At 36.1% G+C, this 18,136-nt stretch overlaps 1 protein-coding gene across 1 annotated transcript in view; it reads right to left on the reverse strand.

The window, feature by feature from the left end:
• Positions 1-317: 317 nt before the first annotated feature.
• Positions 318-18,136, reverse strand: part of LOC131164288 (metacaspase-1-like) — a 30,527-nt gene continuing 12,708 nt past the window's right edge. Inside the window, exons 4-5 of the mRNA XM_058121371.1 lie at positions 1,425-1,619; positions 318-547 (exon numbers count right to left, since the gene is read on the reverse strand). Coding sequence (XP_057977354.1) covers positions 488-547; positions 1,425-1,619 — 255 coding nt within the window. The 3' untranslated portion in view covers positions 318-487. The remainder of the gene's footprint in view (positions 548-1,424; positions 1,620-18,136) is intronic.

Raw genomic sequence — 18,136 nt, forward strand, 5'->3', positions numbered from 1 at the left:
CCCACATTGAAAAATTTGAATAGATGATGGGTGTTTATATATATGGTTGTACCCAAAACCCAATAGATTTAAGCTTTTGGGTCAAGTTGGTGTTTACCTATGTGTATCAAGCCCATCTATGGGCTCCTCCGGTCCTAATATTTATGAGTTATAATCTAATAATTGGACTAAGGATAACTAAATGTTTTATGTAATAAAAATAAAATAACAAGTATATATAGGTTAGGCATAGTTGTTAATTGTTTTGTTTCCACAACCACTCAACAATCTATTATCAATAAAATTAACAAACTATCAATTTAGACGCAACTTTAATAGTTTCAAACTATTACAATCTTTATGCTTTAAATCTCGAACATATTGAAATTAATAAATTTCACTAGTTATGAACAATAAATTTCATTAATTAATTTTCTGTACAAATTGAAACAATGACACATTTTTTTAATTATTATAGTTAATCTAGAAATTAATTGATAATATATTACTATAGAATGAACGGCTTCGCATAAATGTCAAACTTCTCAGAAGATGATAATTGAGGTTCCTGCAAAACACATAGTAAAGTTCTATGTTAGAATAATTTCAGAAAACTTACAGTTAATTTAAAATAGAACAATTTAAATTTTGCACGAACTCTTTATTTCTTTGAATGAAATACTCGCATATTATAGAGAACAGATGTATAAGTTTGCGTTAATTGAAAAAAAAAAAAAAGAAGCAATTTTTTCATAAAATATGCACACAGATAGACATTTCCACCTTCCCAAAATTTCTTTTCCTTGGGCACAAGGATGAGCTTTAAATTTAAGGATTTGAATTTTAAATCGACTCTCCTTTTTCTTCCATTTTGCTATCAAATACTATTTTATAAATAAGAATTATATATGTGTAAAGTAGGGTATAATACTTTTTCTTTTCATGATAATTTGGAAACTCTACCCACTATCGCGTCACTTTGGACACTATGATGAGGTACCAAACTTGGGAGGTGAAAGCCGCTCACTCACTGAAACACCCCTAGTAATTCACCGGGATAAACTCTCAAGTGAGAATCGAACTCGTGTCCTTGGGATTATTAAAGTCATAAGTCGCCCTTACCACTTCAGCCAATTTGACTGGGTAAAAGTAGGGTATTTCTATTTTATAAATAAGAATTATATATGTGTAAAAGTAGGGTATGGACATAAGTTCCTAAAAGGAAAATAAAAAATCACCAATCACATCATTTAGTTTTGAATTCTAATTTCAAATTATCAAATATGCATCTCTCACCTTATATGGCCCATTTCATCCTCTCATTTTTTTTTTTTTTTTTTTTTTTTTTGTGGTAAGTATAATATATCTCTAGAACCTAGGAAAAATTACATATTTATAAAACAGAAAAAATCTAAATATAGATAGAAAATTGCAAATATGCATACCTGTGATAATTCTAAACCTAATGCTTTATTTATAAGCGATGCAATTGGACCATTTAGGCGTAATCCTGTTCTCGCCTCACGAATTGCACTGCGCATGGCACTGAGTAAGCGGCCGTATGCGAGTCCAGGTTCATTTTGCACAGCTTGGATGAAGCTATAGGTCAAGACACCAGTGGTGACGCTACCAGAGAGAGCCTACACGAGCATATAGTATGGATTAATACAATCAAAGGATACTTATCTCATATTTATCTTAGCCAACCTCCCATCTATAAGAAACTTATTTTAAATTCTATGAGTTCTTTTGTGCTAAAATTTTCTCTGCTAATTCTAAACACTACTTCTCTTTGTTTAAATTTAATTGGCAATAGTTAGATATTTCATTTTTACTTCTCCTTTTGGGTTACAAATGATGAACAACATGCAGCTCACTCCAACCTCCAATAACCATATCAACAAGTCTATTGGCATTCTCCGACCGCAACTGCTGAAGGTTCCTACCAGCCCACAAAGATCGGTTTCCACCATTATTTTCAATGAAATCAAGAGCAGATTTACGATCATTATTCAGATGAGCAACATTAACAGTCCTGGAGGTTGATTTATGCCCCATAGCCAAACAGATCTAGCAATCCAAGAGCCCAGCCACAATCACTCACGCCATGCACCTTCTAGAGAGAAGGGAGAGCTTCTCTCTCTAACATGACTGACTGAGAATTCAATCATTGAATTCCTTTGTTTAGATAAAATTTCTAATTCCAAAAATTCAATTACTGTGATTTGGGTTGTAATGTAAAGAGTGGAGTGCTAGAGGACTTTCTTGAAACATAAATATATAACATCCTCTTTGTTCCATACAAACTGACTCAATGTTCTTTAAGCTATTCGTATCTAGTAACTAGAGACATTGTTATATTAAAAGAAACCATTTTATAATGGAAGCTTTTATGGATTTTGCACGAAAACCCTTGTGCATGAAGCATTTTTCTTCAAGAGTTTCTTTATTCAAAAGCCTTTTACCCAATTTAGTCTATCAACCTATAGAAGCCCGAGTTTGTCAAATGTCCTAGTTGCATATAAAAATTATGATCAAGATGCATGAGCTTAATCTTTTATTCATACTAGAATTCTATTGTTGATTACAATGCTCTTCTTCTTCATGCAAATTTACTTTTTAATATTGCAAATTTGAGGGCATTATGCCACTTGAGAATAGTTGTGAACAAATTATAATTACTGTTAATTGATAATAATGGTATCAATGTCTAATCATAGGAACGCTATCAAAAAGAAAGGCAAGAAAAGGCCATAGTAGAATTTTTTTCTTAAGACAATGAAAAATGGAGTTTTGAATAATAACAAAATCTCCTATTTCAATGTCGTATAACCAACAATCCTAATCATAGGAGGCAGGTCAGTTCACTCACACAGTAAGGGATGCAAACAAGACAGCTAATCAACTAGAAAAGTAAGGCATTTGAAAATATTATTTTTTGACAATGAGTTTTTAATCTTCCAGTTTGGCTCTCCAAATACACTAGACTTCTACTTATTTTCTTTTCTTTTCTTCTCTCTCTCTCTCTCTCTCTCTCTCTCTCTCTCTCTCTCCCTCTTTTGTTTGTCTATTCATTTTATTTTTCTTTCTAGTTTAATCATGTTTTTGTAAGTTGCAAACTCTTTATTTTTCCTCTATCTTTTTCATATCTTTTGTTAGTTTAGATACAAGTTAGAATTTTAATTTGTTTAAGAGCTTCCTTCTATTCTAAATCTATCATCAAAAAACAATAAAAAGTTTACTTATTAAAAAAATACAATTTTAAATTTTTAGTATAAATAACAAAAAATAACAATGTCATCTCTTCACAAATTTGCTCTAGATTTCATGAAACTATCAAGATTATAGTTATGTTGGACCCGAAATCCAATCCAAGTGAAGTTCCAAGTCCAATCTTTAGTGGAATCCAATTGGATGAAGCAAGTTGAAATTAATATAGATAATGAGTCAAACTAGAATTTGTCTAGCTAGTTCTTATATGTTAATTACGATACATGTTGTGCTATTTTACAATTTAATAATTTAAGTTTACGAAGTATCAAATAGAGAACAATTTGAAGGCTTATAGAGCAAGTTTAGAGCTTTTCATCTAAAGAGCACATGATTAATTCATGACAAACAAAGTTTTGAGAGTGTACATAGCACTCATTTTTTAATGCACAAATTTGATTTCTACATATTCTATATTTTTGGAAGGATGTTCCACCACTATGTCATTTAAATATATTTCTCATCTTTGAATGTAGACATCTTGTAATATTATTTTGCATAAAATTAGTCTTTTCTCATCCCTTGATTCCATATTTCTTTTGTCAAGTCAATAGTGGATAAATGTTTCTTTAATCTATATCTCTAAAATGATGATTTTCAGCTTTTCACTTGTGGTTTCACTTTGATTCCTACACATGCATGTACACCTTTTCGACATGATTTTCTTTTTTTTTTTTATGAAAAGAGCCATTTGTTTTCACTTTTGTTCATTACTTTTCCTATTATACACGATCAATGAATTTGTAAATGCTCGTTCCTATGGTGAGTAGTGTAAGAATTCTATAACTCTTACTCTTAATGAATTCTATAACTCTTATGGGTGGGATGCTTAATTGTAGTGCATACTTAATGGTTTCACTAACGTGAGTGTGTAGTGGGGTTACTCTAATGTGATTTAGATAAGACTACTAAAGTGCTCATGAAATTCAAGCAAGTTGTATGGCCTATTCATGTCAAACTATATTGAACAATTTAACTTGAGATTGTAATATAAGTGTTATACTTGTTTGACGTACGATTGAAATTATGATTTATAGAGGCTTAGTATCTCGTCAGGTCACAACTTATCTTCCTAGGTATGGTCCAAAGCCGAAAAGGTACTAGATATGAGATATTACATTGTAATTGGTTAACCCATACATTTTTTAGTCTTTTAAAATAGTAGGGGAGTGTTGGTATTAAGAGCGGAGTCATTTCAAATGCCTTGGTGTTTTTCCCTTAGTGTTGCACTTGATAGCTTGCCCCATATTGATTGTTTATAAAGTTTGGAAGCTCCTTACATATGGGAGCAATACACAAATGATGAAAGGCAAGGTCTATTTATTCAGGGAAGCCTGATTTATAAAAATTTAACTAGACGCAACACATTTGCGCATAAGGGGCCCCATACCATAATTTTGGGCTCGATTCAAGCTCACTATTATTGTTTTGCCCTTTAGTCTTTCATCTTCTTCCACTAACAATTTTAAGCATTTAATCTACCAATCTATTAGTTTTATTAATTACTTAAAACCCTTTTGCTATCCACAATCTTTATAGTGGTATTTATTAGTTAAACATAATTAATTTTTTATAACATTTGAAATATATTGTTATTGATCGATTAATATTTTCTCTTAACATTGTTATTTGTTGGCTAATCAAATTATGAATAGTCATGCTTTTCTCTGTGTAGTCTCCAAGCAAGATTTTCCAATGGATTTTTTTTTTTTGTGTGAACACCTTCTATCTTTAGCTCTTACTCTTTTCCTACACATGTCTTCTAGATTTTGGCTTTTATTGTTGTTACTTTTCATCATCAATCTGGGTTAACCAATCCTAGAGTTGTTCCTATCTCCTTATTGGTGAATGCATGCCATTGAAAAGGTATTATATCCTAGGAGTGGATGATAGCAAGCCTTCTGCACCCTTAAGAAGGGGTGGAATTTACCATAAGGGTGCTACACTTGCCTTAATAGATAAGTTCCCTTAGTTTTATTTCTTCTTGATTTAGGTTTATTTTTTCAACAAGTACTCACTTATTTATATCATGCTTATGTGTGATTAGATTGATAACAAATTATATCAAAATCAATTATTTAAGATGGAATTGAACTAATCAAACTCATATTCTTTTTCTTTTTCTTTTTTTTTATCAAAGGGTAAAAGTATATTGATCAAAGTAAGTATTTACACGTACATTGGGCATTCCCAGGCCATAGAGATCCAACCAAACACAGAAGGGGGATCAAATTGCAAATTACATCGAATCTGGGCATACCCAGGGGCCATTATGGCCAAATCAACAAAAATTCATAAATCCCAATCTTCCAAAAGGGACAAGCAAAATATTACATCTTGACAGTATATAGATCAAAATTTTCATACGTAGCACTATATACATGTCTTTGTATCACATGGATCATCTCCATAGTAAAAATGGAGTGGTTCTCAAACTTGCCTCTATTGCGGAAATGCCAAATAAAATACACACATGCAACAAATCCAATCTTCTGCTCTGCAGCAATAAGACCATTTCCTTTGGCCTCCTTATGAAGCCATTTTGCAGCAGCTCTAATGGTTGTCATGGCTCTAGTAATACCCAGCTAGCTTCTAATACCATTCCAGACTTCAGTAGTGAATTTGCATTTGAAAAATAAGTGATCTAAGGATTCAGGATCAGTGTTGTAGAAGGTGCATAACCGATCAATTCCTTCATCTGTCAGCTTGTCATAGGTAAGGAGCTTTGCTTTCAAACCCAACCAAAGGCATATTGAGTGTTTAGGGAGAATGCCCCCGTACGAAACCTCCCTAGTCCAATGCACTTTATGCCCTTTAGCTCTCCAAAATTCATAGCTAAGTTTGCCTCTGTTCTCCCACTTACTCAGCATATCAACAGCAGCATCAATACCACCACAGTTCACCACCAGCTGATCTCTAATAGTTAACAGTTTCTTGAATAAAGGGGAGTCATTCTTCGTTGTAGAGATGCTCCAGATGCTTGAATCAGTTAAATACATATGATGGATCCACTTTGTCCAGACTGAGTCCTTCTTGTAGTGGATATTCCAAAGTGCTTTAGACAACAAAGCAATATTCCATATATTGAGATCAACCACACCCAGGCCCCCCCTCAGTTTTAGGGAGACATATGTCTCTCCAAGCCACCAAAGGTTTCCTCTTGCCTCCCCACAAAAAAACTCTGCACAATTTAACAATTTGGTTCAAAACATTAAGGGGGAAGGGGAACATGGCCAGCTAGAAGCATTCCACCCCTTGGATTATAGAGTTAATGATTTCCAACTTCCCAGCATAGGAGAGGGTATGGGACGGCCACCCCTTGAACATTCTAGCAATTCTGTTAATAAGTGGAGAGTAATGAGCAGCATTCAGTTTGGAAGAAAGAAGGGGGATACCCAAATACCTAAAGGGAAAGGCACCCAGCTTCATACCAGATAAATTAGATATATTTCCCAGCTCTTCTTGCCTAATACCAGCATGATACAGCTCTGATTTCAGTAGATTTACTGCCAGGACAGAGCAATTCAAAAATTCGTTTAAGCAATTCATTAGGTACCTCACAGAAGGTAAGTCACCCCTTGAGAACATCTTTAAGTCATCTGCAAACACCAAATGAGAAAGCCTAAGAGCTTTACACTTGGGATGGAATTTAAAATCAGACTTACTCTCCACAGATTTCAGTAGTCTTGAAAGATATTCAACACATATCACAAAGAGCAAGGGGGAGAGGGGGTCACCCTGTCTCAGACCTTTACTTCCTTTAAAGAAGCCAAAAAATCTACCATTAAGGGAAATGGAATAGGAGGTAGTAGTGACACATTCCATAATCCATGAAATCATCTCAGCTGTGAATCTTAAGTGAATAAGCATCTCCTTGAGGAAAGGCCAAGCAACTGAATCATAAGCCTTTTTGAGATCAATTTTCAACAAACATCTAGGGGATATTCTCCTTCTTGCATAGCCTCTAACTAGTTCTTGTACCATATATATATTTTCAACCATACTCCTTAGCTTAATAAATGCAGCTTGTGCAGGATTAATTAAATCTCCCAGGACTGGTTTGATTCTTTCAGCTATGATCTTGGATATGAATTTGTAGATCACATTACAGCAGGCAATCGGTCTGAAATCATTAACTAAAGTGGCATGGTTGACTTTAGGTATTAGAGCAATAGCCGTATGATTAATTTGCTTTAGCAATCTCCCATTCTTGAAAAATTCCTTCACAGTAAGAGTGAAGTCATTGCCAATTATGTTCCATGCACTTTTGAAAAACCCAGCTGAAAACCTATCAAGTCTAGGGGCCTTGTTATCTCCAATCTTGAATAGTGTAGATTTGATTTCTTCATCTGAAATGGGGGTCATCATAGTACTCATTTTCTCTTCATTCAGTACAGGGCCTCTAGCCAATATCTGAGCATTCACCAAAGAGTTACATCCAATAGTTCCCAGTAGCTATTTGTAATAGCTGACAAACTCTTGAGCCACCTGATCATATGACTCAGATAATTCACCATTCTGTAGAGTGATGGAAGCTATGTGATTCCTTGATCTGTTCCTACGCAACAGGCTATGAAAGAAAAAGGTACCCTTGTCACAAAATTTCAGATATTTGTTTTTAGACAGCTGAGCAAGGAAGAGTCTGTTAGCTTCCTCCAGCCTCAAGGCTTTTAATTTCTTTGATTTCATGTCCTCCTGCAAGTTCTGACAATAGGGGTTGTCGTGTAAAAGTTGTTGGAGTTCTTTAACTTCAGAGCTAGTAGTCTTAGCTCTGGAAGATATATGCGAAAAGTTGGAGGAATTTAGAAGTCTCAGTGGGTATTTCAGAACCTGGAGCTTCCTGCAGAAACAAAATTGGAGCTTGCCCACATATTCAAAATTCCAGACTTCATTTACTATTTTCTTGAACTCAGGATGAGTTGACCACATATTGAAGTATTTAAATGGAGCTTTGCCCAGATCCTGGACAGTGAAAAGGTTAGCTATACACATTGAATGATCAGAAAATATACCTGGAAACAGGAAGATTGCATTAGAGATCCATTCAGTATCAAGCCACCTTTGATTAACCACCACTCTGTCTAATTTACTCCAGACATTCCCATTAGACCAAGTAAGTAAGCAACCCGAAGAATTCATGTCAGAGAGGCCTGCTTCATTGAAGCAATCATTCATATCCTTTGTTTCATAGACATCAACCGGAGCCCCATTCCTTCTTTCCTCAGGATTTAATACAAAGTTGAAATCACCAAGCAACATCCAAGGTAGGGAAGAGGACAAACTAGTCTGTACTAGGTCCAGCCACAAGGTTCTTCTAGCAACTAGGGAATTGAAACCATATATAAAGCTGCATAAGAAAACATTTGAAGTAACTAGGCATTTTACAGTGCAGTGAACAGTCTGAGCACTAGAGTGATGAACCTGAGTTAAAACTTTCTGAGAATCCTAGAGGATGAGAATTCTCCTAGCATCATGTAGTTCAAAATTGTTGAATTGTTCCCAAGAACTAAACTTCCTCTACATTATTGAGTTTAATTTATCCAAAGACAATTTTGTTTCCAGGATTCCAAGCATATCTAGCTTATTTCTTCTAATGAGATCCACGATCCCATTTTGTTTCAGGGGTCAATTTAAACCCCTGATATTCCATGAGGCAATCTTCATTGGCCAGAATGGGGGGGATCCCCCCTCCTGTTAGGTTGAAATGCAGCACCCCCTCTCTTTGTTGCTTTTTTGCTCTTCACCATAGAAAAACAATCATTGGAGTCCTTTGGGAGTTGTTTAGATTTCCTTGGAGGAATGTTTCTCTTGGTAAGTCCAGTAGCTTGCAAAGTACGAACAACCTCAGGACATTCTGGCAGCACAACATTCATATCATTCTGCTGCATAGAGATCTCCAGTACATAGGGGCTGTCCCTAATACTCACAGGCACATTATCTTTCTCCAGCTCAACACAAAGCTGTACATCAGAGTTGCCCCCATGGGAGCAAGGGGTGGCTTCATTGAGAATTAACCCCAATTCCAGACAGTGATTATAGGGAGCACTGGAGCATTCACTAGTATGGAGCTCAGGAAATAAAACATTAGTCAAACCCACTTGAGGATCAACATTGGACTGCCTCACTATAATTAGATCACACATTTGTGGATCCCCCAAACTGTGATAGGAAACTAGAGGATCAACACCCGGAGACAAGCCACCATTTGCAGGCATCTTCAACACTGATTTACCTTTTTCAACTACCCTGGTGATCTTAGAGGGGGTAGCAGCAGTTGCCTAAGCAGCCACAGCTGAGGACCCCAGCATATCAGAGCCAGGAACCACCCCATTAACACCAGAGGGGGCCAGCTTAGTTGAATCTCCTTCTTTGACCTTATAAGTTACTTGTTTACCCGATCTATTCCTGGCTTTTTTAATTTCAAACATCTTTTCTATATGCCCCACATACTTACAGAAGGTACAGTATTTAGGGGGGGTTTCTCATAAATGACAGTTTGATTGAGTTCCTCATCATCAGGCAGAAATACTTTTATAGAGTTCTTGATCTCCTTGGCCACATCCACTTTTACTAGCACTTTTGCAAACGACACTCTAACCTGCAGCATAGTAAGTTTATCTGCACACAGGGGTTTACCCAATTTAGAACAAATTGTGCCTAGAGCATGGGGGTTCCACATTTCAACAGGGAGATTTTGCAACTGAACCCACACAGGCAAGATAGTCCTATGTTCAGGTCCAAATTGAAAATTTCTTGACATCCTTTTAATGAACAAGGTTCTGCCCCGAATGATGAAAGGAGCTTTTTGCATAATACTGTCCATCTCTTCTTCATTTTGGAACTTGAATACAATCTAATTATCAACATGCCTGATGAAGGTGACCTTGGCCTTCCAAGATCTTACGATGGCCTCAACAGCAACATTCCCTGGGTATTTACCCACAAAATATCCAACTAGGCATTTCAAATATGAGTCTTCAGGTCTTGAGAGATCAGAAGCCATCAACCTTGCCCCCAGACCGTCAGAAGGGAACGCTGGTATGGGTGTACAGGATTTCAGAGCTCTGTTATTCGCAAAGAGTTCATACCAGGGGACTTTCCTGTTATTTCATGAAATCAATCTTTCCTTCCTTCCTTCCAACTCTGAATCTGCAGATTGAATTTGCTCAGGATGCAATTTCTCAGGGCTCGGCACCTCCTCTTCATCACCCCACAGCCTCTCCCTAGCATGGGAAGAGGACGAGGGATCATTGGATTTTCCTCCAGAAGTCTCATCTACCAGACCCAAGACTTCCATGATTCTCTCGTTTAAAACCATCGGGGCTTCAGTATTCGCACTGGTCCCAGCCCCATCCAGGCCCACAAATCTACATGCAGATAACCCTAAGTGTTTTTGAACAAGATCCATGACACTATTCGGGGAGAAATTAGCATTTGTTTGTACCAATTTCAGTTTCATTTATTTCATCAGTCTGTCATATTCTTCCAAAATTTCCTCGTCATCTCTCCGAGTCCAAGTTTCCTTGTCACCCCCTTTCAATTCGATGAGATATAAAACATCTTCAACCTTATGCTTCATATCAATCTGCACCTTGCCAAGGGACGAGGGATCTATCACCACATCCTTCTCCTTTGAAGAAACCGAGCTAGCCATTTTCAAATTTCTTTGGGCGGAAAACATTCATGGGCCACCTTCTTCGCATTCCGAAGGTAGGAAAGCCATAAAGAAATCACTCGGCAATTGATAAACAAAAAATCACTTCCATTCACTGCAGATCCAACCTCCAATCCACCAAGGAAACACAAGAATCACCCAAGAACAACAGCGCACTCACCATGGACAAGTGCCTCTCCCTAGAGAGAGGTGAGAGCTTCTCTCTCTAACTTTTCGGTGTTTATATGCCTATAGTTGCAAGATCAAGGAGCTAGAAATCCTACATATGCTAATTTCTTGGATAATAGAATGTTATATTTTTGACATTTTTATCATGGTTTAGCAATGACTTATAGTTTGTTGTATAACCCTTGTTATGAGCCCAGTTTGTTTAAGGCAGTATGCTTGTTTATGACCACTTATCTCATACATTTGGTACGAGTTCCTATCATGTAAATACTAGTGTAGAGTTATTTTTTAAAGAGAGTTTTTATCTAACCTTAAAAAGAGGAGTATGACTCCTTGGTCATATTGATGTTTTCAAGTGTTAGAGTGAGAATAACATAAAAAGCTCTTTAGGGGAGGGTGAGTGTTCATCAACTTGTAAAACTCACTAGCTATTGTAATTGTGTTTAACCTACTTGCCTCCCTCGCTAGACACACATTGTTAATGGAGGTGTTGATTAATGAATTACATTGCTTCAATGTTTACTACTTGCGTGCCACTACTTTCCAAAGTTGCTTAATGTTTCCACTTTATTTCTTTAAACAATGAAAGTATTCTTTTGGTGAATTGTGTCAAATTTAGGTCAGCTAGTTAAGCAAAAGTGCTTTAGCTAGCGCCGCATGACCCCTCACAAAGGTTTGAAATATTCAACCCGCAACACCTGGTATCAAATCTTGATTAATTGGTGCATGAATTCATTTGCCTTTGTTTGTGGGATTGGTAAAGCTTTGGTAAGTGACCATGCCGACCAATTCCGAGAGAATTAATGTGCTAGAAGCACATATTGAGATGGCAGCTAACAATGTGGCTGAAGAGATGGCCCAACTTATGAAATGTGTTGACTATTTAGGGGGATCACAAAGACATCAACAAAGTTCAATGGTGGAATTTTTAAAGTAATTTAACCATATTGTGGAGATTTTGAAGGTTTAGATAGTTTATCTAACTACAAAGATGAATATTATGGTTCTTGTGGTAGTAAACTCTTAACACTCCAAAGTTTAGCAAGGCCAAGGTACTAGAAATCAGGACATATGGGGGTACCTGTGATGACAAGGAGTTGGAGAACTTCTTGTTTGATGTGGAGTAGTACTTTCGCATTTTAAGGATAGACTTATAATATGTGAAAGTAAATGCTACAACCATGTACTTGATGATGCTAAACCATGGTAGCGTACCAAGTACGATGAAATTGAGAATAGACGTTGTGTAGCTGATTGTTGGGAGAACTTGAAAGGAGAACTTAAGGGCCAAGTTTTTCCTAAGAACGCTAAGCACAACACTAGAAGAAAGTAGAGAGACCTCAAGTATATTGGGTCAACTAGGAAATATGTGAAATAGATTTTTTCTTTGATGTTGGATATCCAAGACATGTTGGAAAAGAACAAGTTGTTCTATTTTCTTAAGGGGTAGAAACTATGGCAAGAACAGAACTTCATATACAAAGAGTTCAAGAATTGTCCACAAGCTGCCATAGAACGCTTGAGTGACTACCTTGGAGATAATTCTACTTTGTCCAAAAAGAGTGGGGTAAATTGAAACAGCAGAAAGTCTTTCAAGAATGGAAAACCAAAAGTGGGGGAGCCAACAGTAAGGTGTCAACTTCAAAGGAAGCTTCTTCGTTTCGAGGGTCCACACACAGCCAACAGAAAGCGTGAAATTTCACATTTCTTATGTTTATACCCTTACAGAGTTGTTGAATACCCTCACAAGTCATCGATTAAAGCCTTACAACTTGCATTGCAAGGGGGGCAGTAGAGGATGATGAGGAGGAGGAGGATACCCTGAGGATGGGTGTAATGCAACTAGTGAATGCTTTGGAGAAGCACACAAAAGCACCAAAAGTTACATAGGTGAAAAGGTTGATGTTTATGGACTTAAGGATTAGTGAGAAGAGCACTCATGCTATGGTGGATACCAAGTCTACCTATAATTTTGTTTCATAGGAAGAAGTAAGAAGACTCAACTTATCATTGAAACTTTGTAGCCCAACCTACGTCGGAGTAGCCAAGCAAGTCACTGTGAAGCTTGGTCAGTAGGTAGGATATGAAAATTTCATAGTGGTGTCATGGAATGACTTCCAAGTCATTTTGGGAATGGAATTCCCGAGGGAGACTAAGGCAACGCTAATGCCTTTACTGGTTCCCTATATTTGATTGGAGATCATCCTTGCATGATACAAGTCATTGTAAAGAAAGGTGATGATGAAAAGTTCCGTTCTGATATGCAACTCATTAAGAAAGGATTAAGGAAGGGTGAACAGACATATCTAGCAGCCAGAATGGTGTTATATGAAGAAGTAGGCCAAGGGTTGGTGCCTACGAGGATCCAAGTTGTGGTCAATGAGTATAAGTAGGTGATGTTGGATACGTTGCCTTATAACTTGCCTCTACAATAAGGCGTGGAGCATGAGATCAAGTTGTTATCAAAAGTGAAGCCAACTGCTAAGGGGCTATATCAGATGGCACCTCCAAAGCTAGTAGTGCTAAGAAAGTAACTTGATGATTTGTTGGAATTGGGATATATTCATCCTTCTAAAGAACCATCTAAACCACCAATGTTGTTTTAAAGGAAACATAATGGGAGTATGTGGATGTGTGTAGACTACTATGTCCTCAACATGGTGACAATGTGCAGTAAGTATCCTATTCCATTAATTGCCAATCTGTTTGATCAGTTGAGTCATGCAAAGTACTTCATAAGATTTGACTTAAGGTTAGGGTATTATTAAGTAAGAATATATGATGGGGATGAACTGAAGCTAACTTGTGTGACATGGTATGAGGCATATGAGTTCTTGGTGATGTCGTTCAAGTTGATGAATGTGCCTGTGACATTCTATACCTTGATGGATTAGGTATCTCAAGAGTACCTCAACAAGTTTATTGTGGTGTACTTGAATATTATTTTTGTCTACAATTACATTCTAGAGGATCATAAAAGCATCTATAGAAGGTATTCGACAAGTTGAAGGAGAAAAGTCTATATGTAATATTAGAATGGATATGGAAGAGATAAAAGCTATTCAAGAATAAAATCTCTCAACGACGGTGAAGGAGCTTCGTTCTTTTCTTTGTCTTGCAAACTATTACAAGAAGTTTGTAAAGGGGCACTCGAGGAGAATTGCTCCTAATGAAACTGCTGAATAAGGGTTAGGGGTGGAACTAGACAGAGAAGTGCTAGGGATCCTTTAATGACTTAAAGGAATCCATGATGAGAGATCTTGTGCTTACTCTTTTTGGAAATTATACAACCCTTCGAGCTACACACAAATGCATCTGATTATGCCCTCAGAGGAGTCTTGTTACAAGAGGGACATTATATTGCGTATGAGAGTTGTAAGCTTAGTGAAGTGCAATGGAAGTACACAACTCATGAGAAGGAGATGTTAGTGGTGATACACTGAATCTATGTGTGGCGATATTACCTACTTAGGTAAAGGTTTGTGGTGAAAACATATAACTCACGTATTAGAAACTTCTTTGTGTCAAAGATCTAGTTGCTCATAACCTCATAAAGATGATAGAAGATAGCAAAGCATGATAGTTCTGGATAGAAAATGGATTGTTGATGACTCATGGTAGTAGGCTCTTTGTGCTAAGTGCTAAGGATCTGAGTAGGACACTGCTAAGAGAGTGTCATGATACAATATGGGTTAGACAACTAGGATGAAAACGCACTTTGGAATTATTGAAGTAAAGTTATTATTAGATGCACATGCGTGATGATGTGGTTGATTATACCTAGAATTGTTTCACTTGCTAGCAAGACAAAGTGGAGTGAGAGAAAATTGTAGGGCTGCTAGAACCCCTACTAGTACCATCTAGACCATGGGAGAGTGTCTCACTAGACTACATCACCAACCTATTGGGAGTGGGACATGCAGGGTTTATACTTATGCTTACAAACATTATTTCAAAGTATGGTACCTTTATACCTGCACTAAAGTGTTGTTTGGTAAAGGAGATAAACAACTATTCTTCAAATATATTGTGAAGTATTGTGGTGTTCCTCAAGATATTATCAGTAACCTAAATTCAAGATTCACTGGAAACTTTAAGATAGATCTTTTTAGGATCCTTAGGTCACAGATTGAAATCTCTTTGAGTTATCATCCATAAACCGACAAATAGATAGAGAGATTCAATGGGCTCTTAAAAGAGTACTTGCGCTATTTTGTCAACATTATTTAGAAGAATTGGCTATAGCTAGTTGATGTTGCTCAATTATATTTCAACACCTAAAAGAGCACAATCACCAAAAAAAGTCATTTTGAGCTTGTTACAGGGCAGCTGCCGCTATTACCTCGCAAAATGGACGAGTCGTACATAGGAAAGAGTCCCAGAGCATACATATTCACTAAAGAATGGACATACAATTTTGAGATTGTCTGAGCCTACCTATAAAAAACTTCAAAGAAGATAAAGAAATGGGCATATTAAAGGAGAAGATCACAACACTTCAACATAGGTGACTTGGTGCTTGTTAAACTCAATTTTGAATAGATCAAGCCACTATGAGAATGATGTGGGAGACTACTTCATAAATATGGAGGACTAGTCCCCATATTGGCCAAAGTTAGGAAGGCCTCTTACAAGATTGACCCTTTGACTTAGATTAAAATGCATCATGTATTTCACGTTAGCTGCCTTAAGCCACTCAACACCGACACTGAAGATCCAAGTAGAAGTTAGTCAACCAGAGCAAAAGTAAAGACAATGCAACTTGATAAACAAAAAGTTGAAGACATCCTTGCAGATAGAGAGTTCAGATCCTCAAAGAAGAAACAACAGGAGTTCTTAATGAAGTGGAAAGGTTTTGGTGACGAAGAAATCAACTAGAATTCTATGGAAGAGATATAACCATTCATGGACAAAGTTGAAGAGTACCTAGCATCAAAGTCTACGAGAAGGTTGGCTACATAAGGGGGGAGCATCACGAGCCAAGTTTGTTCAAGGCATTATGCTTTCCTATGACTCTCTGTCTCATGCGTTTGAGATGGATTCTCATTATGTAAATACTAGTGTAGTGTTATTTTTTAGATATAGTTTTCCCTAAGCTATAAAAGGGAGTATGACTCCTCGGTCATATTGATGTTTCCTAATGCTAGAGTGAGAATATCATAGAAATCTCTTTAGGTGAGGTTGAGTGTCCATCAAGTTGCAAAACTCACTAGCTATTGTAAGCATGTTTGGCCTTCTTGCCTTCCTCGATAGACACACATTGTGAATAGAGGTGTTGATTAATGAATTATGTTGCTTTAATGATTACTGCTGGCATGCCACTGCTTTCATCAATTGCTTAATACTTCCATTTATATTTCTTGGAATGACAATGAAAGTATTCTATTAGTGAATTTTGGTAAAATTTAGGTTGGCTAATTAAATAAGAGTGCTTTAGCTAGCACCAACGACCCTTCACAAAGGTCTGAAATATTCGGCCTATGACACCCCTCCATAATCAAGATTGTTTAAGGGGAAGTGGTTGAGATTTACAAAATATGGGCATATTATTGGGTATTTTAATTGTATAAGTGGTCCTCAACTAGGAAAAAATGGAGGGTAAGAAGCTTATACACATCAATGATGAGCTTATGGACAAATAATTTAACCATTTTAATGTATTCAAATTGATAATCACAAAATATATATCAAGCTCAGAAGCAATTCATTAGTGCTAGCATATTTAATTAACGGTGGAACTATATATATATATATATATAGATAGACAGACAGACAGACACACACACACACACACACACATTTTAGTTTGGCTTTGGAGGGTTATATGTGTGTTGGAGTGGATTTCAACGGCGGGTGTCAATTAAAGGTAGTGACATATGTTGGGGTTCATAATAGCGTGGTTTTTGGAATCTGTTGGTGTTTTGTGCTTTCATCTTGAGGATTTTCTAGTGGTTTAGTTCTAACAATATGTTTGATTTATTGAATGTCTAGTCCTAGGAATGATAGCTCACAAAAGGAAATGTATTTCCGTAATATAGCAAATGACAACATTGATTTTTTTTTGTTAGTCTATAACATGGGATAAACAATGGATGACTATTCCCAAGTTTCACAATGGGAGTGTAGATTCCTTTTTTCATTCCTTGTTGGGTGGAATAAGACTAGTTTTTGCATTAGTGACCTTTCTCATGACTAATATCTGATCAATTTCAGTTACATTTCCATCCTACTTTATTATATTATTAGGAATATACATTATACAAATCAAATATGACCTAATTATATATTTAGTTAAGTTGTATAAAACAATTTGGCAAAATCTCTTTTATGTGCTTTATGTAGTCTTACAACTTATTTTTATTCATTTTTTGGTTGGATTTTTTATATTTACATGTATCTATGAGTTTATAGTTCCCTTGGTGCTTTTTTTGGGGTGGTTTACTATACTTTCTGAATTTAAGTATCTTTCTTCTTGCATAATTTAATTTACTATTTCATCAATGTTTTACTCATGTGTAGTTGATAAAAAGAGAAATCTTCAATGGGCCATAGTAGTAAAGAGCCCCCAAGCTTCGTGAAACATGCAAGTATATCCCTATAAATTTTAGAGTAATCTAGAAACATTTTATTACTGCCCTTCAAGAATCTTCAAATTCTTGAATCTCTAATTGATTAAAAGAAATATTTGGTTAACTCAAAAAATTTTAGTATGATCCTTCCACTTTTATTACAATTTTAGTTTAACACCTAGTTTCATATAATATAGGTTACATAAGTACACAGTGAATATTTTTCATATTAACTGAGCATGTCTTGACTTTATTTAGCAACAAAGAATAATATTATTTTTCCAAGTAGATACTTGACATGTCTAATATTAGCTCAAGTTAAGTTTATTTAACATCATGTCACCTATCATCTAATGCTTATTAGGTAAGCTCATCTTGAGCTAATATTAGATATAATTTTTTTTACAGTAATGTCAACTTATTGGTATTAGATATGATGTGTGATAGATAAAAAAAAATATCATTTAAAATGAGA

Source organism: Malania oleifera, chromosome 9, assembly GCF_029873635.1.
Source record: "Malania oleifera isolate guangnan ecotype guangnan chromosome 9, ASM2987363v1, whole genome shotgun sequence".
NCBI lineage: Eukaryota > Viridiplantae > Streptophyta > Magnoliopsida > Santalales > Ximeniaceae > Malania > Malania oleifera.